General features: G+C 36.9%; 2 protein-coding genes across 13 annotated transcripts in view; one reads left to right on the top strand and one right to left on the bottom strand.

Moving 5' to 3' along the window:
- TMCC1 (transmembrane and coiled-coil domain family 1) overlaps positions 1-25,362 on the bottom strand; it is a 238,932-nt gene that overhangs the window by 199,280 nt on the left and 14,290 nt on the right. For 4 of the 12 annotated variants that reach the window (XM_074198491.1, XM_074198492.1, XM_074198501.1 and 1 more), the window contains one exon: positions 1,345-25,362. This exon is cut by the window's right edge. The exons of 6 other annotated variants lie outside the window; for them this stretch is intronic. The gene's annotated coding sequence lies outside the window, so the exon portion shown is untranslated. The remainder of the gene's footprint in view (positions 1-1,344) is intronic. 2 more of the 12 variants (XM_074198493.1, XM_074198496.1) reach the window with 2 other exon arrangements.
- Positions 6,115-7,033, top strand: LOC141496226 (pre-mRNA-splicing regulator WTAP-like). Its single transcript, XM_074198508.1, has 2 exons — positions 6,115-6,576; positions 6,750-7,033. The coding sequence occupies exons 1-2, from the start codon at positions 6,125-6,127 to the stop codon at positions 6,808-6,810; spliced, it is 513 nt and encodes a 170-aa protein (XP_074054609.1). The 5' UTR covers positions 6,115-6,124; the 3' UTR covers positions 6,811-7,033.

Here is a 25,362-nt window from a genome sequence, read left to right as displayed (position 1 = left end):
ATTATGAATTAGTTTTTTTAATAGTTTTTTGGCTATTTTTGAAAATGGATAACAGGATTTGTTATAAATAATCTATAATAAATCCAATGTATAAAATCTTTACTAGAACTTTAATTATTTGAGTTTCATCTTTAATTCAGGTTGTGGTTTAGTAAAGCAATCATATAAATATAAACTTATCCAAAGAGGGAATAAATTTAGGTCACAAGTGAAAACTTTAAAAATGAATAAACAAGACCCTCTCTAGAATTGTAGTCATGCCTAATTGGATAATTCAATTCAGCCAACATTTGAGTACTTGGACTTGACAGCAGATCTGAAAGCATTATTATACAAATGTACTATGGATTCATTATAGACCACTTTCCCCTTTGTTTTCAGCAGTCAGTATGATTATTTTTAAAAATAAGCAACAGAACTTCCTACTTTTATACTTTGATTAAGAGATGATGAGATAATATAAAACAAAGAGGAGATTCCTTCTGAATGACAGAAAATGATCATCTTCAATTTCCTTGGCTGAAAAACTGGTCTTGAGGGATCCCCTTTTTGTTCTGGAATCTGACCTTTTATCTACTAGGTGGCACAAAGAATAGAGCCCTGGGTGGGGAGTCGGGAAGATCTTAATTCAAATATGACCTCATCACTTCCTGAGCAGTTCATTTAACCTCTGTATCCATATACTTTGGACTTGGGGGTTTAGGAGATAGAGGGGGGTGATAGATTTGATTGATGGTCCAATAGCATGGGCCACTGTGGTCAGCTATGAAAAGTTTAAATACAAAAGAAGGCAACCAGGGATTTTCTCAACTGCAAAATAAGGATAAAAATAGCACCTCCCCCACCGCACCCCACCCCCAGCATTATGAGGATCAAATGAGATCATATTTGTAAAGCACTCAGCATGCAGTAGTGTAAATGCTTATCTCCCCTCACCAACATCCCTGAGCTACCCTTCCCCAGCCATGATCTGCATGGTGACTTCTTTACAAGGGAACTCAGACCTGATCCTGCTAGGCCCCCCAAGCTCTTCAGGGCACTCCCTCTGCTAGGGTCATGGTTAATTAGGCCCCAAAGAGCTTCTCCATCTAAAGTAAGGCCTGTGGAACCTATGCCCTTAATGCATGGAAGACTCAATCACTGCGGTCTTGTGTAGCCAGATTTCTATTATATATGTATCTTATTTATATTCCATTTATATCCTCCCACTTCCCCCTTAGGATGTGGCCCTGACTCGGTTTTTTCCAAGTTCACTCCAAGCAGGAACAGAGAGCCTGGTCTCTCCCCAGTCCAGACCCTAGAGATGGAAGGAGAGAACAGTTCCCAGCCAATGTAGAAGCTCACCCCCTGGAGTTCCTAGTCATTGGCAGGAGCGCCTGTCTCTGCTCCCCATCCTTTTCACAGGAAATTGAAGGGCGTTGGAGAACATCTGGAGACTGCTGGGTCCATGGCAAATCTGAGGTAGAAAATCTCAACTGAGTCATCGCTGTGGTAAAAGGGAGTCCTCTACCTCCTTAGTCACTTCACTATCCTACCCACCACAGCAGCTTTTTCAAACCTTTTCATCCTTTTTTAAACATCCCCTGGTTCTCTCTCCTCCCACCCTTTCCTCTGGGAATTTTATCTCATATTTCGCTGAAAATATTGAAGCCAAGCTGTTCACCAGGAGCTTTCTCTTCTCCATATCTCCTCATCTCCCATTCACCAATATCTCCTCCCCTAAATTTCTTACTGAGGTGATCCTTCTCCTTGCCAAGGTATGTGTCCCTCTACTTGCACAGGTGATTCCACTCCTTCCCAACTTTTCTAGCAGGTCCACCTCCCCTTTTTCATCTCTGCTCTCATTATTTGTCAGTCTCTCCCTGTCTATTGACTACTTCCTCCCTCACTACAAATATCCTCATGTCTCCCCCATCCTTTAAAAACAAAACCAAAAAACCCAATCCAACTATACTACTAGCTATCTTCCATACCTCTCCTCTTTTTTCAAAGTTAGATTCCTTGAGAAAGCCATCAACAACTTTCTTCTCACAATCTTAATGCCTTTCAGTTAGACTTCTGATCTCATTCATCAAATGAAATTGCTCTGTACAAAGCTGTCAATGATTTCTTCATTGCCAAAGTCTAATGACCTTTTCTTAATCCTTGTCCTTGTCCTCTCAACAGTCTTTGCCACTATCAATTTCTCTCTCTTCCCCGAAGTGTTGTTATGCTACACCCCTGGTTCTCATTCTGTCAGACTAATCATTATCAGTATCCTGTCTTGGCTTTTCACCTAGGTCACACCCACTTACCCTGGGTGTGTCCCCCAAAGCTCTATCCTGACCCTCTTCTCATCTCCCTCGATACTATCATATAGCTTCCACAGAGTTAATTATCTTTTGGGACACAGGCAAAGTAGTTCTTAAGGGAAAAATCTCCAAAGCAAGGATTACTAATTTTGTGCCTGTAAAATTTTTTAATATATATTTTGATAACTACATTTTGATATAATTGTTTTCCTTTTAATTCTATGTATTTTATGCATTTAAAAATTTTATTCTGAAGAGGAATCTATAGACCTCACCAAACTGTCAAAAACGTCTATAACACAAAGGATTAAAAACCCTGCTCTAAACACTTTCATCAAAAAAAGAGATAAAGAACAGATGAATTGGGCGTATGCCCAATGTTAGCATAAAATGTTAAAAAACTAGAAAAGTACAATTTTAAAAGACCAACAGAACACCAAAATAGAAATTCTAAAAATCAAAGAAGTTGATAAAAACTGAAAGGAAAAAAAAAACCCATTGAATTAACAGGTCACAACTCCTTACCGTAGAAGACAGTTTAATGAGTAACTGTGACCAACCAAACTTGATATCCAGCACACTCTAAGTGTCTCTGAATTTAGCCAGACTGACCCAGAGATCTAACACCTATAATTAAGCCTGCACTAAAAGGATTTCATGTTTGGTAAGGTCTGCCAGATCTTATCCTCTATGCTGGCAAAACCTTCAAGATCACATTCCAAGCTGAGGAACAGGTGAAATATTAAGATCCAATTATGAATGTTGACATACAAATTGATTAAACTGACATGTGATTTTCAAAGTCTGACAATCTAGGTAAATTTCTCCCATTTCATATTCCAAGATGTGTTTGGGGGTGGGGGGTAGAGGGAAGACCTTGTACAGTCTGACATGTGAAAATTATAGTAATAAAACTTATTCCATTCTCTGCCCCCCTCCCCCTTTATTTTTCCTTGTGACCTTTCTTGATGTCTTGGCAAAAATATATTTGTTTTTGTAACGCTGCCATTCTTCAAAATCTTCAGCAGATTCTGTCCAATATCCTCAAAGGTTGCAAATCCCTTGAACTGTAATTAATCATCACAAGGAGGCAGGGTGACCCTAGACAAATCACAAACTATATATATGTTAGTTTGTTGGACAGAGTATACCTCATGTCTAGCTTTTTTTTCTTCTCACTTGTTTTACTCCAGTATGTAAAAGAAAAGCCTACAAAAAAAACATTCAAGCAGCTAGGTGGAGCAGTGGATAGAGCACCAGCCCTGGAGTCAGGAGTACCTGAGTTCAAATCCGGCCTCAGACACTTATTAATTGCCTAGCTGTGTGGCCTTGGGCAAGCCACTTAACCCTGTTGCCTTGCAAAAATAAAATAAAATAAAATAAAACAATATACATGTAAGACTATGGAGCTATTTGTCTCATCCCATCAAAATTTCAATTGCCAGTTTGTAACAGGATAAAAATGCTAAGAGGAGACTGGAAAAGAAGAATGATTCAAAAAGAAAAAGTTTCATGTGAGAAAAGTTGTATTCGGAGAGATCTCCCAAATAAAAGCTTTTCTCCCCCACCTTCCACTTATTTTCTCAGAGTAAACATTTTCTTAACTGCTTCATACCATACAGGGCAAAAAAATCCTGATGATAATTTTTCTGTTTCTACTAAAATGACAATAAATTTATGTTCAACTTTTTGCTAGATTGTCATAAACCGCAAAAACTAAAAGATGCTTTGCTCCTAAAGTTAAATAACTGGCTTAATTTGTCCTTTCCCCTCAAAAAAAACCATGAAAAGCAATTAGTAAAACTGTGGGTTTTTTCTGAATTTGCTGCATTCAAAATTTAATTGATCAAACATAAATTATGTAATCCAAATCTACTGCCATGTCCCAAAGCAATCAACACTATGTACTGAATCTAGAATCAAGGCTTGAATTCAAATCCAGCCTTAAGTCCCTCTTCCCTCCAGTGTATCCTCTCCTCTGCTACACACACACACACACACACACACAGACACCCCTCCACACTCCCATCCTCTCTCCTACATGCAATCAGCTCCCATGACTCCCTATCATCTCCAGGATCCCAAAAAAAGTCCTGTGTTTGACTTTTCAAGCCTTCCATAATCCAGTCCCTTCCTCTCTTTCCAATCTTCTCACCCCCCCCACCTCTCCAGTCTCTCTGTTGTGCCCCCCACATGAGGTTCCATCCCCCAACTCCAAGCATTTTCACTGGAGGCCTGTCCCCAGGCCTAGACAAACTTTCTCTCCAGTCATCTCTGCCTCCAAATTTCATCTCAATGCCCAGCTTTTATAAGAAGCCCTCCCCAGTCCTCTTAAACTTAGAGCCTTTCCTCTGAGTCGATCTCCAACTTAACCTCTCCACATCCTGTTTGTGCATCACTGTCTGCATGCTGTCTCCCCATCTGAGGGCAGGGACTGGCTTTTGGCTTTGGTTCCATCCTTGTTGCTCAATTAAAGCTTTGCTGACTAACATAATGGTATATAAGTTGTTTTATTTTCATGGTGATCTTCCTGCTTCTGTTTACTATAAGCAATGTAAGGCAAAATTACCAAGAGACTATCTCTGGACACATGAAGAAACAAATTGCTTTTAAGTCTATGGAGCTATCCTGTCACTGATCTACAACTTGTTTTGTCTTAAGGCTTCATTTATTATAAGGACAATACTGAAATATTTTATGTCTTCTAATAATAGCCTATTTAGCTTTTCATGAGAGAAGTATCTTATACCCATGGACTAACCAGTTAAGCTAATAGTTACCTATGTTTTAATAATAATAGAATTTATGTAGAACTTTGAAATATACAAGTTGATTCTGTGTCCTTTTTAATTGATCCTATTTATAATTGGTGAAATGTAAGACTAAGTCATGACTCTTTATCTCTGAACTTAGTTCAGAAATTCTACTGATCTAATAATGAATTAAGTTCACAAATCCAGTTCTTCTGCTGATCATTGTTCTAGTCTTACCTCAAAGAAATGTTTTCCTTGAGCGAGGCTGATGGACACCATGGAGTCTGGTCTAAAAGTTATAATGCTTTTTATCCAATCCACTACCTCTAATCTTATAGGAAGACTCAAATAATGAACATCTCTTAGTCACAGGAGGGAAGGAGGGAATTTTTACTAGCTCCTCATTCCCAATTTCCAATCAATCATTGTTTCCCATAACTCAACTCTATAATCAATAATATTGATTTCACCACTAAAATATCCTGATCTTTGTTTTTTATTCCCCAAAACTATAAAGAGAACTGTTCCCCTCATTTGGTCTTATCTTTGCTGAGGAAAGTGAAATCTTATTTACTACAAAATTTGCACTTTAATACTAGAATTGATCATGGGCAGAACTTTATGCCTCAGGTTACCTAATTTAACTATACAACTTTATGCTTTGCAAGGCACTTTGATTATCTCATCTGATCTTCACAGCAACCTTCTGGCAAAGCCAAAGAACTCATCAGCTAATAGGCCAAGCTGGTCAGAGCCCTCTCTGCTTCCCACAAAGTTGATCCACAGAAAGCCAACATGACCTTTCACTAGAAACAGACCTGATAGCTTCTGAGTACATCAGAACCTACACAAATTTTCATTCTATTAAAATAGCCTTCAAAAACCAAGGAGGGACATCCTATTAAGATGAGAAACTGGAATAAAGTTGAGTCTGCATGATTCATCTTCAAACCTTAAAAAATCCTTCAAGACAACAAATGGAGCGAGACCCGCAAATAAAGGGGAGAGCCGGGCTCTGCGGCGGGAGGAGGAGGAGGCGCCGGTGTGCTGCTGCGGTCTCCGAAGCTGAGAGAAAACAAAATGACAAACGAAGAACCTCTTCCCAAAAAGGTTCGACTCAGTGAAACAGACTTCAAAGTTATGGCAAGAGATGAATTAATCCTAAGATGGAAGCAGTATGGAGCATATGTACAAGCTTTGGAGGGCAAGTACACAGATTTAAACTCTAATGATGTAACTGGCTTGAGAGAATCTGAAGAAAAGTTAAAGCAGCAACAGCAAGAGTCTGCAAGAAGAGAAAATATTCTGGTGATGAGACTGGCAACCAAGGAACAAGAAATGCAAGAGTGCACTACTCAAATCCAGTACCTCAAACAAGTTCAGCAGCCTAGTGTTGCCCAACTGAGATCAACGATGGTGGACCCAGCAATCAACTTGTTTTTCCTAAAAATGAAAGGTGAACTGGAACAGACTAAAGACAAACTGGAACAAGCCCAAAATGAACTGAGTGCCTGGAAATTTACGCCTGATACGTAAACAAACATACTGGTGGGACAGCCAAGTACTCGTTTCCACACCAAGACTCAGACATTTTGAGCCAAAAAAAGCCACATTCTTATACTGTCCAGCTTGTAATGCTTAATGTAAAACTTACCAGATGAACCTTGTGTTTCAGCTTTTTCTCTCCTCCCCCCCCTTGCTTCAGAGGCCTGACAGCATCGGACTATTCCGAAGAAGTGGCCAACTCCAAAAAATTCCCTTTCTAGAACATGTAGACACTTGACAAGTGTTTCTGTTTGAAGAAAATAGAGGGAGAAACAGAAGTCTTAAGTCTGTGGCACACTGTGTCTACAGACAGTTTGGAGGAAAGAAAACCTAGAGATTTTTAAATCATGAATTGAACATGTAAAATTCCAGTAAAGTGTAAAAATGGAATATGCTTCGCTCTTAACCTTGAGCCTAGTGACTTAGAGACACTCGAAGTCAGTTTTGCCAATAAGACTGTGGACTTTCTGCTTATTCTTTGAACTTCTGGGTCAAAACTCAAATGAGGTGAAAAATTTTGCTATATATATATATATATATTATATATATATACACATATACATATATGAAGGGTTTATTTGTTTCAATAGTGATGACAGGATGAAGTAATACATACCAGTTATAGTTCTTATGCTTACCTTTGGGCCCATTTAGTTCGAAACTCTTATGGTTTTAAGCAATGGTTTGTTCTTTGGTTGCAAATGATGTAGAAAATTTGACTCAGGACTGTACAAAAATGAAGGTGTAGTATCTATAGATTAAAATTGTCTGGAGCATTATATATAAACAATCATTTCACAACTAAACTGTTTTAAAGATTTTGGTTGTGATGAACCTTAACTGCATTATTTTTGCAGTATTATGAAAATCATTACATCTCCATCTTAATTATAATGACAACCTTTCTTCAGTGTTAATGGGGATGTGGTTTTTATTTCGAATTGTATTGGGGCTTTTTGTAATTATTTTCTTGACTTAAAGTATACCTTGAAATAGTTGTAATAGCTCAAGGAATTCTATTGATTTATTCTGTTGTATTTTGAATAATTGGGGGATATTAAGGGCAGTTGGAAGAGTATTGTTGTGCTCTTCAAAATGAAGGAAAAAAGGTTTTTATTTCTTACTTCTTAAAGATCTGCATTTATCCAGCTGAAAAAAAAAAGACAACAAATGGACAGGACAGCTAGGTGGTGCAGTGGATAGAGCACTGACCCTGGAGTCAGGAGGACCTGAATTCAAATCCTGCTTCAGACACTTAATTACCTAGCTGTGTGACCTTGGTCAAGTCATTTAATCCCATTGCCTTGCAAAATAAAAATAAATTTTTTTTAAAAAAGTTTTAAAAAGACAACAAATGGACCAATTAGCAAGAGTATTTATAATGATAAAGAACTCAAACAGCCTACTCTGTTGTCCTAATAAAATATAAATTTAGAAGAGCAGATTCATTTTTGCTATTTAAATTAAATGGTCACACATTCAGATTTTTAGTTTCTAACTTTAAGAAGGGGAGAAGTACTGCAGTCTATTTATAAAAGCCAACAGTCCACAGCCCAAGTGCTAGAACAGACCCTAGATATAAACATATGTTTATACCTATGGAAGCTAAAACCAAGACATAATGGCATTTGTCTAAGATTACACAGTTATTTGGTGGTCAAGATGGACAACTCAATATATACAATCCCAATGCTACCTCTTCAGACAGTTTCTAGAACTTTCTGGATAAACAAATTAGGAGACAATAAGATCAGTTATGTGTTAGAAGGATAACAGAGAATCTATTAACTAAGTTGAAGTTTTTAAAAGCCTATGAGAAACCCATTTGAATGGGTAGACTGGAATTAACTGCAGAAGTAATCTAGAAAGGTCAATTTTGAGCAGTGGCAGGGCATCAAGGTGGCACAATGGATAGAGCACCAACCCTGGACTCAGGAGGACATGAGTTCAAATGGAGGTGGGGTGGAGGGGAGTTGGGAGGTGAGGCAACAAAACAAAAAACAAAAATTTTAGTCAGTGGCAAAGCCTGGATGTTGCTGGTCTCTTAATGAACAAACCATTGGCTCTGAAGACAGAATTAAGAGAGTAAAGTTGAGCATTAGGCCAGTATTCTGTCCCTTCAAAGCATACCAAATTCAATGATCAAGATTCCCATAAAACAAGCCAAGAACAGGTAGAACATTTTCTCTGCTTTAGAGCTAAAAAGTTTCACCAAAAAAGAATTGGGGGTAGCAGAACAAAAAAGAAGCTTCATTCTGCTGTTCCGGCAATTCTGGCCATCTCTTTCTAAACATATGAAAAGGGGGGAAAAAAGCCTCTGTTGTTCTCACCATCTTCCTGCCAACTCACCAGAGCAGCCACTTTAAAAGGGTCAAAGCTGAGTCAGGCATCAAGAAAAGTGAGCCACAAACAGGGAAAAATAACAAACCTCAAAGAAAGCTGAGAAATATATCCATTTCAGATATACTAATCAGCAAAAGTTATGTTCACATCAAAAATTCTTTCAATGCTTTATTATTTTATTTAATTTCAATTTGCCTTCTCATAAATAGTTACTCTCTGTTGCATGATACGTCCTATAGAACCTATAGAACAGGAAAGATCATATGTACAATGTTACTTATAGAATTCCTGAGACTTGAGGAGGTTGAGGAAACTGAGGAATAGGAGTCAATGTTATCTAGTAAAAAGAGCCAACTGGAGTCAAAGAACCTGGGCTCCAGCAGATCCTAGCTCTGTTCCTTACTGTCTGTGTTAACCCTCAGCAAGTTGTTTCCATCACTATGAGCATCAGTTGCCTTTTCTATAAAATTGGGGGTGAAAGGTTTGAGGATGCTTGAATGAGCTCATCCCATCTTTCCTACTGTTTGATCCTAGACACAACCAAGACCCTTAAACTTCTACTCTATAGATTACTTTACATATGGCAAAGAAAAATATTGGAATTGGCTAATTTTTGTTGCCATTTTTGCTGAATTTTTGATATATTTGTATTTTTCATTGTGAACTTTATTAAATATGCAACTTTCAAACCACTTCATTTATATACTTTTCATATTCTAACAAAGGCCAAGGACTAGCGATAACAGAAAAACCCAGGTCACTGAAAAGCTGTGAGTCAGATTCTCTCAAAGTAAAACCTCCCACTGTTCCTTTCACACTGTAAAGCAATTTCTATTTGTCTTCAGTTTCAAAAAGCACTTATCTGAATTAAGAGTCTTATGAGTAAAAAAAAATTGTCAAGATAATGCTTCTAGAATTTTATTAAATAGAAAATCCAATGTTCCTTCATAATGCCAGTGGTAGTGTGGTACAGTAGAAGGTGTGCTAGATTCTGAGTCAAATAACACGGTTTCAAATCTTAACTTCTTATAACTGCCAAAATTTCTTGTGTATGAGACTTTGACTCTCAGGTCCAGTATGACTGATGACCTCCTTGGCATGAATGCCAACTTAAATGCTGCCATATTCAACAGGTAAATGTTACTAAAATTAGATATGAACCATGAGATAAAAGACACCCATGCCAAGATGAAAAACTTGTAAATTTTATTATTCTTCAATGACTTGACTGTAAATTCATTTAACAGTATAAGTTAATGGTAAAAAGTATAGTGTTTTTAGTAGTGTACTTGCAATCACAAGTAATATCTTATGACTTTCAAACTAGGATTAGAAAACATACTATTGGGGCAGCTAGGTGGTGCAGTAGACAGAGCACTGGCCCTGGAGTCAGGAGGACCAGAGTTCAAATCCTGATTCAGACACTTAATAATTACCTAGCTGTGTGGCCTTGGGCAAGCCACCTAACCCCATTGTCTTGCAACCCCCCCCCCAAAAAAAAGAAAAAGAAAACACAACTATCCCATTAAAGCAACATAATAAATTATTTCACAACTGAGGTAGAAATGAATTATCACTTGAAAATTACTGAGATGTTTACCATTTCTTTTCTTAAAGAATAATACAAACTCCAAGTTCAGGATTTGTGTTTTGTATTTTTTTTTACATCTTTAAAATTTTTTAATTTGCAATATTTCTTCTGTTTGCTATAGTCATTTGTTTTACATGATTTGGCATTGAGTTTATAAGATTTTGCCACATATTCTTTAATTTTTTCTTAAAAAAACTCTACTTTATAAATTGGATATTAAGGACCCCTTAAAAAACAGTCAATTTTTCTCAGTCTAGGCTTGATTATATATAATAAAGATTTTCTTTTTTTTGCTAATATTAATCTTTTTTAAAATAAATTTTCTCCTAATCTTGTTTCCCTCCCCCCCACTCCCCACAGAACGAAGTCTGTTAGTCTTTGCATTGCTTCCATGCTATACATTGATCTAAATTGAATGTGATGAGAAAGATGATGAAGTATTTGTAAAGTTAAATGGCAACATTCATATTTATATCTTTTTATTCATACTATTCTACATATTCTGTTTAATTTTTATCTGCATTAGTATTTATATCTTTATATCTGTGCTAGTCTCCTTTGAAATATTCCAAGTTCAATTTTAGCTGCCTGTTTGCCTCCCTTCCAAGATCCTATACATCAGAAGTAAAATAATCCTATTTCGTTCTTTCTAGGTCACTCCCAAAGAAGCCAGAAGAAAGAGGATCGCCTAGTCTTACCACAATGTTATTTTTTTTTGGAAAGGTAATGGGGTTAAGTGAGTTGGTCAAGGTCACATAGCTAAGTATTAAGTGTCAGAGGTCAAATTTGAACTCAGGTCCTCCTGACTCCAGAGCAGGTACTCTATCTACTGTGCCACCTAGCTGCCCCCACTTTGTTACTTTGAGCACCTATTTAAGCATGGCCTGAGCTATTTAATTTCAGATTATTTCCTATTACTTAAGACCTTATCCATGAAAACTATTCTATCCAAAAATAACTTTTACTACTGTGGTCAGACAAGGGCTTAAATCACAGCTTCAACAAAAAATTAAACCTATTTTCTCCCAAAGCAATTCATACAACAATCTTCCCAACTACAGTTTTAATACAGTTTTTCCTGAGTCCTCAGAATTAGCTCTCAGAATTAGCTCTCAGAAGCAAGCAAATAATCCAGAGCACAGTCAGAGACTTTCAAACCTGCTAGGACAAATTCTGACCAGTCATTTGTAAAGTTTTTGAATGACTGCACCCCATAGTCCCCAAATGTTCCTTCCCTTCCTGGAGGCCTCATTCTAAGCTTTTGAGGAAAGAAGAACAAAGGCTTCATTTAAATGGATCATACTCCCAGCAGAGAGGTTTGGAAATACATTGTCACAAAAACACTCTTTGAATAAACATTTCTCAAAATGTACATGCAGGCTGCCTAATTTTTAAAACGGCAATCCACCAAGTACCTGCTACCCTTTAATTTAAAAAAAACCCATAAAATAAATTGCCTTTTCAGATATGTTATGCTTCACCCCATTAGGCTCTAGTTAGACAGAACTACAGAAAAGCAAGGATCCCCAGCACCAAATAAGAGTTCAAATGAGGTGCTGTTTACTTTTCATTTCTCTGAATTGAATGCCATAAGATCATAAGATTTTGAGCACTGGGGGATCCTTGTAGCCATTACATTGTGGAAAATATCAAGTTTAGCCCTTAATATCTGATCGGTGCTTTGTAAAGGAGACTATCACACTAAGATGCACATTAGATGATAATGATATCATTTTTTAAGTTTTCCAGGTCTTCCCTTAAGTTTTCCCACAAATTCAAAGTTGAATATACCCATTACTGCATTTTCACATTTTTTTATCTAGAACTATAATTACATTACTATTGATAACTTTTAGAATAGGAAGTACTTAGATTGATGCAATTTAGCAATTGTGTGTAACTAAACTCTGAGGTACTATCTCTCATCTATCAAATTGGCCAATATGACTAAAAAGGAAAATGATCAATGTTAGAGGGGTTGTGGGAAAACTGGGACACTGATTTATTATTGGTGGAGTTGTGAACTGATCCAAACTTTCTAGATAATAATGTGGTATTATGCCCAAAGGACAATAAAACTCTGCCCACTCTTTGATTCAGCAATATCACTGCTAGATCTGTGCCCCAAGTAGATGATGATAAAGGGTAAAAAACCCACAAGTACAAAAATACTCAGGAGTAACTCTTTTCCAAATAGCAAAAAAAAAAAAAAAATGGAAATTGAGGGGATGCCCATCAATTGGGGAATGTAGGTGATGGAACACTATTGTTCTATAAGAAATCATGAGGGAAGGGGATTCAGAAAAGCCTAGAAAGACTTGCATGAACTGATGCTGAGCAAAATGAGCAGAACCAGAAAAACATTGTACACACTAACAACAACATGGGGTGATGATCAACTCAGGCTTGTTTGTTTCCACAGTACAACAATCTAAGACAATTCTAAAAGACTTGTGATGGAAAATGTCACCCAGAGAGGGAACTATAGAATTTTAATGCAGACAAGAGCTTATTATCTTCAATCTTTAAAACTTGTCTTATATATTATGCCATTATTTTCTAACTTTTTTCTTTTGTTTGGATTTTATTCCTCTTCATAAATCTATGTTTAGCATAATTACACATATAGAGCCTCTATTAGATTGCTTTCTGTGACAGAAAGGAGGGAGGGAGGGAGGAAGGAAGAAAAATGTAAAACTCAAAACTCTGTAAAAAAAATGGTGAAAACTACCATTGTATGTTGTTAGAAAAACAAGTAAATAAAATTTTTTTAAAAAGGGCTGCCCGGGGCCCTATGGTGGGTCACACAGAAGGGATGCAATATCAGTGAACATATCTTGGTTATTTTCATCTCTAAAAAACCTCAGACCACTTAGAACAATGTTTTGTATGAGCACTCAAGAAATATTTGTTGAATGAATACAGGGAAATGACTGTAAGAAAAACATTCCTATTAGGTAAAGAGTTACATAAAAGCAGTGAAATACTTAAATGCAGTTAAGTTCAACTAGGATAAAGCCTACAAAGGAAAAAAAAAAGCCAAGACAGAAGAATAATATATAAATACATTAACTGAGATAAGGAAAAAAATCAAGAAGTCTGCTTTAAGTATTTATAATATGGGTCAGGAATTTGCCAAGGTACTAGGGATATAAAATATGAAGCAACCCTTCTCACAAATGCTTACCAAAAAAAAAGTGCATAAGAATGGTCAAAGAACCCTTTGGTTCTTTGGAGCACTTGGAAGTAGGAACTAAAAAATTGGAATAATATTTTATGCACTGAAATTAATTTTAATATAAATGGTTTAATTAGAAAAATTTAGTTGGTTGTGTTAATTCATTGAGATAATAATAATAATAATAATAATAATAATAATAATAATAACAATACAATAATAAATGGTAGATTTTTTTAAAAAGAAAAACATTTATGAATGCTGGAGCTAATTCAAACATCCAAAAAACACTTTCTGAGTATCTACTATATGATTAAAATTGCATTACACAACACTTCAAATGAGCATATATGAGAGACTATTTGTATTTGTGAAATTCTTGTGTGAAAACACATGACTGATTTTTAAGTTTTTAAAATCTAAAATAATATAACATACAATCTCTAGAGCCTGTATTAACCTTGCATACTAATTTAAAGGAAAATCATATTCAATTTTAAAGAATGTCTTCATCTCCTAACCAAGTTCTGGAATCAAGGATTCAAGTGACCTGAAATTACCCAAGAGTCAAATAAGAAATAGTTCCTGGCCACTGTGCAAATCACCAGTCTTCACACTTCCTTTGGCTTCTGATTAAATCACCCTGACTATCCTTTAAGCAAGTTCACATTGGGGAAATGAAACTTCTTCCCTGGAGACCTCTACCTGATAGACTTCATCTTCTCTGCTTCACAGACATTTCAAAAAATTAAGCTCTACTGAAAAAGTTAGTAAGTTAGATCTTCCTTTGACATACCAACCATGTGACCCAGGCCAGTTACTTAACATCCTGGTGTCCCCTAGTAATGCTCTCAAATTCTAAGCTGTGCAACGACTCCCAATATGCATTGATTGAAAGGAATTATTTTTTTTTGGCAAGGATTTCATTATACTGATGAAATCACAATTCTACACACAAAAAAAAAAGGAGGAGGAGGAGGAGGAGGAGGAGAGAGAGAAACTTGAACCAAGGAAAGACTTTAACTAATTGAAAATCTATAAAATCTATCTGTCTGGCCTAAAAAAATTACTGCATCTCTATTATCTTTTCTAAAAAATTGCTTTTTTCTTTAAAAAAAATGAACTGTTTTCTTTATGTATCTCTCCCCTCCTCCCCCCAGAGTTATCCCTTTTAACAAAACATATCAAAGGGGTATGGAGAGTTCAGCAAAAGTACGTATTACTATATAGAGAGATAGAGATAGATAGAGATAAGAGATAGAGATAGAGATAGATAGAGATAGAGATATAGTCAGACTTTGTTGATGTAGTCTATTTTGTTAAGTCCTCCATTTCTGCAAAGGGAGGAAAGCCTTTATAATTTTATAGCGTGTATATTTTCCTCCTAGTTCTATTTCACTTTGCATCCATTCATGAATTTCTCCATGTTTCTCTTTATTCATCATTTCTAATAGCACAATGATAGTCCTCATATTCAAATACAATTTCTTTAATGGTTCTTTAACCAGTTGTCAATCACTACAAAAGGACATAACTACTGTGAATATTTTGAGGTGTCAGGACCTGTTCTTTTTAATCAGTGACTTCTTTGTAGTATTAGTCCAGGAGTGAGATTTCTGGGTCAAAAGTTAATAGCAGGGGCAGCTAGGTAGTGCAGTGGATAGAGCACTGGCCCTGGAGTCAGGAGGACCTGAGTTCCAATCCAGCCTCAGACATTAAATAATTATCTAGCTGTGTGACCTTAGGCAAGTCACTTAACCCCACTGCCTAGCAAAAACAAAAATGCAGTAAAAGTTAATGGCAGTCCTCTTATTTTCTCATTTTGTATAATACAAATTGCTTTCCAGAATGACTGCACCAAAAGTTCTATCAATAGAATATTAGTGTGCCTTTCTTTCTACATGCCCTTCAAAATTGACTATTCCAATCTTTTATTCATTTTCTAGGTGTGAAGGGAATCCTCAGAGTTGTTCTGATTTGCATTTTGGAGCAGTCTTTCATGTAGCTATAAATTGTTTTCAATTGTTCATATTCCATGACCCCATCCATTGATAAATGCCTTATCACTGGTATTTAATTAGAGATTTTTAATTTGTCTAAAAAAAGTTTTCTATTTTACATACCCAACTCACTAATCTGTTCTTGTATTATTGTCATTATCTTTAATGAAATTGTTTCTATGATTTGTTCTTTGACCCAGTCATTCTTTAAGATTAGATTATTTCATTTTCAATTTTTTTTAATGTTTCCATGATCCTTTATTGGAATTTCTGTGGCATTATTAAAAAAAAGGATGCATTTAATCTTTCTGCTTTTCTGCACTGTGAGATTTTATGCCAATATCTGACAAATTTTTGTGAAGGTACCACATACAGCTAAGAAAAAGATATATTCCTTTCTATTCCCATTCAATTTTCTCTAGAGGTCAATCATATCTCTTTAAAAATTCTAATCATCTCCATAATTTCATTTTTGTTTATTTATGGTTAGATTTATGGAGTTCTGAGGAGGGAAAGTTGAGGTTTCTCCTATCAGTTTAGTTTTACCATTTCTTCCTGTAACTCATTTAACTTTTCTTTTAGGAATCTGGATGCTAGGTCATTTAATGCATATATGTTTAGTATTGACATTATTTCATTATCTATGGTACCTTTTAGCAAAATATAGTTTTCTGCTTAGGGCAACTAGGTGGTACAGTTTATAGAGGACTGGCCTTTGGTTCAGGATGATGGGAGTTTGAATCTAGTTTCAGACACTTGACTCTAAGCTGTGAGACCTGACTGCCTCACATCCAGAGGCATCTCCAGTCCACCTGATCTATATCTGGCCACAGGATCCAGAGGGCTATGGAGGAGAAAGTGAGGCTGGTGACTTAGCAAAGACCCCTCACTCAAATCCAATTCATGTGCTTGTCACGACATCACCTCCCTGATGCTGTGTTCTTTTTTGAAAATGAAGGACAAACATTAATTTCTCTGCTTAACTCTTTCATTGGATCTTTGTTTTTTGCTTTTTCTGAGTTCAAAATTGCTATCTCTGCTTTTTTAATTTTTAACCTCAGCTGAAACAACTAGATGTAAACAGAGATAAAATTTCCCCTTACTTCTACCCTGGCTGCAACCATAAATTCTAGTATGTTCTTGTACTACTGTCATTATCTTGAATGGAATTATAAAATAAGAAAAATAAGATGACTAATTTTTACTCTGTATGTTTCTGTTTCAAGTGTGTTTCTTGCAATCAACATATTGTTAGATTCTGGTTTTTAATCCAATCTGCTATTCAATTCCATTTTATGGGTTCTACATTTATAGTTATAATTACTGCTTATTTTCCTCCATCCTGTTTTTTCCCCTTTATCTTTCTCTATCCCTCCTCAAAAATTCTATTTTGCTTCTGGCCACTACTTTCTTCAATCTGCCCTCTCTTCTATCAACAATCCCTTTCTCTTTATCCCCTTTCCCTTCTTCTTCCCTACAGGGTAAGATAAATTTCTATACAGGTCTTCCCCAAGGAGCAAATACTGTCAACAGTATGGTTTAAGAGCTGCTTGACATCACCACTCTTCCTTCTATGACTTTATGTGAGATAATTTTTCCCATCCTTCCTCTCCTTTCCCTATTCTCCCAGTGCATCCCTTTATTTAATTTTTTTAAACCATCCCATCATAGTTAATTCACACCCATGCCCTCTGTCTATGTATACTCCCTTTAACTGCCTTAATAATGATAAAGTTTTTGGAATTACAAAAATTATCTTTCTGTGTAGGAACATAAAGAGTTTGACTTACTGAATCCTTTACAATTTCTCTTTCATGTTCACTTTTTTTATGCTTCTCTCAAATCTTGTATTTGAAAGTGAAATTTTCTATTCAGCTCTGGTCTTTTCATCTGGAATGCATAAAGTCCACTATCTAATTAAATATTAATTCTTTTCCCTTTTAGGGTTATACTCAGTTTTGTTGGGTAGGTAACTCTTGATTGAAATCTTTCTTTGACTTCCTGATATCATATTCAAAACTCCAATCTTTTAACATTGAAGTTGATAAAATGTGATCCTTATTTGAAATGTTTCTTTCTGACTGTAATATTTTCTCCTTGAACTGGAAGATCTGGAATTCAGGTAAAATATTCCTAGAAATTTTCATTTTGGAAATCTCTTTCAGGAAGTGTTTGATGAATTCTTTTAATTTCTCTTTTACTGTCAATTCTGGGATATCAGGGCAGTTTTCCCCCAATAATTTTTTGAAATATGATATTAGGCTTTTTTTTATCATAGCTTTCAGATAGACTAATATTTCTTAAATTATCTCTCCTCAATCTGTTTTCCAAGTCAGGTGTTTAACAGTTTCTTCTATTTTTCAATTCCTTTTGACTTAATTTTTTGTTTCTTAATGTTTCATGGAGTTCCCATTAGCCCAATTCTAATTTTAAAGAAATTATTTTTTTCAGTAAGCTTTTCTATTTTCTTCTACTTTTTCAAAGCCTACATTTTTAAGGAGTTATGTGAATTTTTGTGCTTCTTTTACCATTTGGCTGATTCTGTTTTATATGATGCTATTTTCCTCGGTATTATTTTTATGCCTCTTTTATCAAGCTATTGACTCTATCACTTTCTTGCATCACTCTCATTTCCTTTTCCAATTTTTTTCTCTATATGTCTTACTTGATTTTGTAAATCCATTTTTAACCCCTTCAAGGAATTTTGTTGGTTCTATTTCCAATTCATATTTTTTCTTTGAGACTGTGGGGTCTTTTCAATTTGTTTCTTGATCTTCCTTGTCAGCAAAGTAATATGATCAGCTACTTTTTTGTTGTTTCCTCATTTTTTCAGTCTATTTCTTGACTTTTAACTTAATGTTAACATTAGGTTCTGCTCCCAGACTGGAGAGTGCACTTCCCCAAGCTTCAGGTTTTTAGTGTTGCTGTTTTCATAAGTAATTCTGGGGATCTATAAGTTTCTAGTGCTTCCAAGAAGGTAAGATGATATATGATCTAAGAAGAGGTATGGTCACTGTTCTCCTAGCTTGTGCTCTGGTCTTTCCTCAGGAAGATACCATGTTCCCCTATAACCACAAGGGCTAGGATTCCTCTTGGCCCTAAAACTGTGACCAAGTTCCCTGCTCTCCTATAGCCATAAGCATTAATGCTCCTTTCAGTCTTAGACCTGAGATCAAGGACCTTACTCCCTTGTAAGCAACCCACAAGCATTCTTCTTGACCCTGAAATGTGACCAGAGCTCTGCTATCCTGAAACCACAAGTGCTATCATTCCTTTTGGCCCTGGATCTGTGACTTGGTCCTCTGCTTTCCTTTCCTGTGAACACAAGTGTTAAGGCCCCTTTCCATCCTGGAACTGAGTTCAGGATCCTAGCTCCTTTCTGAGTGACTACAAGTGTTCTCTGGTCTGGAACTGTGACCATGGATCCTGTCCCCCTGTAGTTGCAAAAGATAGCCCCTCTTCACCCTGGAACTACAACCAAGAACTGTGTACATATGGTCAGTGCAACAGGATCCTGCAGTCAGTGCCAGCAAAAGGTCCCCTGTAATCTCTTTCTGATCAGTGGTCTGACCCCCCTCACCACCTGTGCACAGAATGCTCCTGAAGCTGCTGCAGTGGTCTAAAACCATCTTACCATCTGTGGGCAAAGAGCTCCCAAAGCTGCTGCAGTCAGCTCCAGCCTCTAAGGCCTGTGACTGTCACCATGTTCTTAGTCCAACTACTAACTCCAGGTTAACAGACCTTTCCGGCTAGCTTCCTAAGATGTCTAGGCTAGACAACTGTTTCACATCAACCTTTAGTTGTCTCTCCCACTTTGGAATTCGATTAGAGGTATTTTTAAAGTTGTCTGGATGAGCATCTGGAAGAGTTCAAATGAGTCATGACTCTACTCCACCATTTTAGCTCTCATCTTCTCTTATTTCTTAAGTCCTTACCCCACAATGTCACAATGCACAATGAGGCAAGAAATATCAGTGTGAAGGGTTATAGCTTAAAATAGGAATCTAAAATTCATACTTGCCCAAAGCCTAAATTATTTCTCTGCTTCAATTCACTAGAATGTGCCTCTTGAAACTACAAAACTGACAGAAATAAAATTGATATTGATATTTAAACCCTAAATCAACAAAGAATTAAAAGTCAGCTTAAAAGGATTAAATTTTTTGGTTTTTCGTTTTTTGCAAGGTAATGAGACTAAGTGACTTGCCCAAGGTCACACAGCTAAGTATTATGTGACTGATTCCAGGGCAGGTGCTCTATTCACTGTTCCTAAAGATTAAATTTTTAATCCATTAACCAGTCTAACTAATAAGAAAAATACCTGAGGGGCGGCTAGGCGGTGTAGTGGATAAAGCACCAGCCTTGGAATCAGGAGTACCTGAGTTCAAATCCAGCCTCAGACACTTAATAATTACCTAGCTGTGTGGCCTTGGGCAAACCACTTAACCCCATTTACCTTGCCCAAAAAACCTAAAAAAAAAAAGAAAAAGAAAAATACCTGAGAGCTTGTTTGCCAAATTTTACCATTTTTCAAACAGTACCATGTAAAGTCTTCACATAAAACTCAACATCCATTGATTAACATAGTTTCACAATTTACTTCCTCACTACTTGTATACATTTTGTAATTTAAACTCCACACATCAGTTGCAGGGCCATTATAACATTGAGCAATTTTTGTGATGCAGGAAATGAGACCACAAAATAATGTCAACAATGACTTTCACATATGCATTGTGAAACAGAATTTTAAATAATGTTGACTCTTCCTCCAAGAACTTATGAATAAAGACAGAGACAGTTCCACACTTGGCCCTTGAGGTGCTAATCAAGAATTAAAAGAATACCTCGTTTGTTTGGAGCTCAACTATTGTCCATTCTCATTTTAGAAAGTTACACAACTGGTGAACAAATCAATCATCCAAGATTTACTAAATGCCCACCATAATATTAAGCCTGTGAGGAAAAAAAGAAAAAAGTACTAAAAGATTTCTGTCCTTGAAGGTCTTATAATCTTTTTGGATATATGATTTAAAAAAATGTCAAATAGTTAAGATAACAACTTCTTAAAAGAGTCAATTTGTCAAAAATCCTTCTTCCTAATACCAAGATGGACTCAGTGAAATCTGTATGGTTGTGAGGCTTGCAATGTTACAATCACCAAAAAGTCAGAATTAAAGATAATCCAGAAAGGATGTGAGAATTCCATGGTGACTCTAAGTAGGTGGAAGCATATTTTCCAGTGATGAAATACTGCATAAAAAAATGAAAATTAGAAAATCTAGAAAATTTATGCCCAAAAGACACTAAACAAGTCAAGTAACAAAAACAAGGGATAACTGATGGACAGCTTCAAGTGTGACCTTGACCATGGACATGAGATTTAATCTGATTGCCTCAGTTTCCTCGATTGTAAAATAGAGATCAGAGGTTGTTGGAAGGATTAAGTTAGATGAGATGATTTCTGTAAACCACTTAGCAGAGTGGCTGGCACATAGGAGGCACTGCAAAAATGCTTATGTCTTTTTTTTTTCCTGTTACCCATTAGTTCATATAATGTTCACATAAGTCTTTACTTATGTGAGAACATGGACAAAATCACATGGGATGAGATATGTCTGCCTTGCAATCTCCATCAATGAAAGGAGTGCTCACACTAACGAGATCACAGATCTGATTTGGTAAAAGTGTTACTGTATCCTCAAAAAATGCAATTGAACAAGGAATGCGTAGTATAGAGATTATGAATAGCAATAAAACCAAAAAATGTTTAAAAAATAGTGACAAAAATAGCTAGTATTTATATGTAATGTTTTAAAGTTTGAAAAGCACTTTACAACTATCATCTATTTTATTATTAGCGAGATTAGTCTTTTTCTCTGGAGTCAGAGATTGGCGTGAGTAGGCCAAGGACTATTATATATTATATATTATATCTCTTGCCTAAGCATTTAAATCAATGTAGACAACAAATTTTCCAAACAAATAAAACTTTAAAATACATAAAGCTCAAAAGGAAAGTCTGGGCAAATGTGAAAAAATTACACAGGATAAGAAACAACATTCCTCCCCTCATCCCATATGCTTTGGGCATCTCCAATTCAGAGAATTCCCTCAAACTTATTCCCTCCAAGCTTCTCAGTTCTTAATGAAGGTACCATGATACTTCAATGATACAGATTTAAAACCTTGGAGTCATTCTGGATTCTTCCCCTGAAGACCTATAACTATTTCCTTTTCTCCATTGACAAAGCCTAGAAGGCCCCATTATCTCTAGCCTAGACAAAAAATGTCAAGCAAGCTGCCCCAAGGGCCTCCAATACTCCCACAGGGATCCTTACAGTTTGAGGGTTGCTGTTTCTCTCTGGTCTAGATGACTGCTCTGTTTCTATCTGGTCTTCCCCTCTGTAGTCTCTTGACTTTCCAGGCCATAAGTCACCACCACAATCTCTTTCCAACCCCATTTCCTAGTTCTCCCCACCCAATGAAATGTCCCTCAAAAGACTGCACTTCCTTCCTCCATGTCTTAGTCATGTCTGGAACGCATGCCCACCTCCCAGACAGCCCAGGAGTCACCTGACAAAGGAAGTCCTTCTTTTCGGGTTCCCCCAGCAGGTAGGACTCTCTTGAAATTCCTGTCTTATCTTGTGTCCTCTTACTGGAATATGCTCCATCCTTCCTACTCAAGGCGAAGCCCAGTTCATTTCTGGTCTTTGTAACTCCCAGGCTCTTAAATGCGTGTCCAATTAACTGGATACTGCTCAGTTATAAAAATCAGTCCCTATCAGAACCAGACAAGGGTAATGAGCTCAGAATTTTGTGAGAAAAGCAGTTCATAACATTTATGCTTTGCCTAATTCAGTCAGGAGAGTTGAGTTGGAAGAACATGAATTTTTTTTTCCAATGGTTTTTCACTGGCTGAGTACAACAGATTTACCTCACCTAGTTTTTAAAGTTCTTAATAAATATGAATAATAATGGGCTTAAAGTACTCAGAAAATATTACCGTGTTTTCCTTAAGCTTGTAATATAAGAAGAGGAAAGTTTTTGTTTTCTTTTAGTAAAGAGAAAACAAAGGCAGAGAGTTAAAGTGACTTCCTCAAATATCACACAGAGACAAGAAAAACAGGTTTCCCCCAACTCTATTGATCTAGTCTGACTACACATAGCCAAAAGAATCTAAACCTTAAAATATTCTACTGGCAGAATTCTGCTGAAAAGGAAAACTGGGAAAGAAAAGTTCAGTTCTATACCTTGCAGAACATCCCAATACCTACCACTCCCAACTCAAAGGGTCCCCACTGAGTTGGGTCCCTCGAGTAAACAAGTGTTATCTAGGAATTAGCACATAGAAAAACCCACAAAGCAAAGGAAACAGCAAAGAAGTTGCAGGTTTAAATGACTTTAGAGACTGCAGTTTATGCCTTGCCCTTTTTAAAGGAGTCCTCACTCACCACTTCCTCTTATTTATTTCCAACTACACAGGTAAGGAGGCCTCACTGGGCCCTGTCCAACTCAGCAGGATGAATTGAGATGTCAGTCAACAAGCATTTGGTGCATCTTCAAGGGGGTTACCAGGGAAAATCATTTCATGACACCTACACTCTCCAGGTTAATTTTCCCTACAGAGTTTAATTTACAATGCCTAACAGCAGTTAGGTGATCCAGCACATAGAACAGAGAATGTAGAGTCAGTAACACTTAAATTCAAAATTTTTGGTAAATCAAATTAAAATCAAAGTTATTCAGTAGCAACTTCTGGCATAGCTTCCCTCCACTTACTCAAAAATAGCAAGAAATGTGCCAGTCAGAGTGCTCCTCCAGACGGTGCCCTCCCACCCTTCGCACTCCTCCTGTCTGTCCTGGGCCCTCTTCTCTTATTTCCCTGGGTGATCTCATCAGTTCCCTAGGATTTAATGATCGATTCAATCTGGGGCTCCTGCCCCAATCTCTGCTCTCTTCCAGTCTCACATCTTCAGTTGCCTTTCAGCCATCTCAAACTAAATGTACAGGAGACATTTTGAATTCAACTCATTCTCTTCCCGACCCCCACCCCTTTTCCTCATTTCTATCCAGGGCAACACCCAACTCCCAAGTCCTTCAGGCTCATCCTTGACTTCTCTCTCAACTCCTACATCCAATCTGTAGCCAAGGCCTGTCCATATCCCCTTTTCAACAGCTCTCAACAACACTCTAGGACACGCTCTCATCGCCACTCACCTGGATGACTGCCCCAAGTCTCTCCCCAGTCGTTTCATCTTCCATTTAGCCACCAAAGTGATTGTCCTCAGTATGGGACTGATCGTGTGTGTCTCAAACACCATGCACAAACCTCACTCAATAAAATTTAGTAGCAACTTGTCTCCTCCAAGATCAAAGTACAAAAATCTTGTTTCACATTCAAAGCCCTTCAGAGCCAAACCCCTCAGTTCCTGACATTATGTCTGTTGTCCCCCCACACTTGGAATGCTCTCCCTCCTCAACTCTACATAATGACATCCCAATTTACATCCCATATTTTAAAGGATGAGCCCTTCTCAATCCCACTCAATTCTGGGACCCTTCCAACTGCACAGGTAAGAAGGCCTCACTGGGCCCTGTCCAACTCAGTAGGATAAATTGAGATGTCAGTCAACAAGCATTTGGTGTTATTATTTCCTATTTCCTATTTATTAATTATACAACATTGAATTTGTGAAATCTGTTAATTATTTCCTATTTATTCCTGCATATAACTTGCTTTGAATATATTTGTGTGCATTTTGCCTCCTTCATTAGGTTACATGCTGCTTGAGGACAGAGATGATCTATCTACCAGCTCTTTTTGTATCCCCAGAGGTCAGCTTAGCACAGCATCTGTTACAGAGTAGTTATAAGATGTAAAATGATTGAGGGTGAGATAAAGTGGGGGGGGGTTGAGAGAAAGAGAGAGAGAGAGTGTGTGTGAGGGAGTGAAGGAGTGTGTCTGTGGGAATGTGTCTCTGAATTCTCTACCAGGAAATTCCAATAAGACCAATCAGCAAAAAGACCATTCCAATCAGTTTTGGACCATTCTCAGGAGAAAAATAAGCCTTGCTCAACTTTCAGTGATTCAAAGTTTGTGAATTCTCCCAGGAGACAACAGGTGATTTGGGATGGCAAAAGGGCACAGCTGTGCTGGACCTGCTATTTGCATCAGAAGAAACAGAGCTAGAATGGCAGCTAGGGAGAGCAGTGGACAGAGCCCCTGCCCTGGAGTCAGGAGAACCTGAATTCAAATGCAGTCTCAGACACTTAATAATTACCTAGCTGTGTGGCCTTGGGCCACTTAACCCATTGCCTTGAAAAAAAAAAAAACAAAATAAAATAAAGAAATAGAGTACACTAAAGCAAGATGGATGATAAATGGTTATAAGTATGTCCAATTTGCCTCCAAATCTCAAAGTAGCAAGAAAGGCACCAAAAATAAAGATCAAACAAAATACAGTCAGGAGCAGATATGAAAGAACTCATCACAGAAAGACAAATGTATTCTCCAAAAAGAGTGATAACAAGAAATCCAAATGCAAAGAATGCCTACTATGGAGAAAAATAAAACAAAGGCAAAATCTTTAGTAAAAGAAAAAGCATAATTGCTGTGAGATGCACCATCAAGAAATGACAAAGGAAAATTCAAAGTCCT

This window comes from Macrotis lagotis, chromosome 8, assembly GCF_037893015.1.
Source record: "Macrotis lagotis isolate mMagLag1 chromosome 8, bilby.v1.9.chrom.fasta, whole genome shotgun sequence".
In the NCBI taxonomy this organism is placed as follows: domain Eukaryota; kingdom Metazoa; phylum Chordata; class Mammalia; order Peramelemorphia; family Peramelidae; genus Macrotis; species Macrotis lagotis.
Note: the sequence above shows the minus strand (reverse complement) of the source record. Positions and strands in the feature narration are given on the sequence as shown.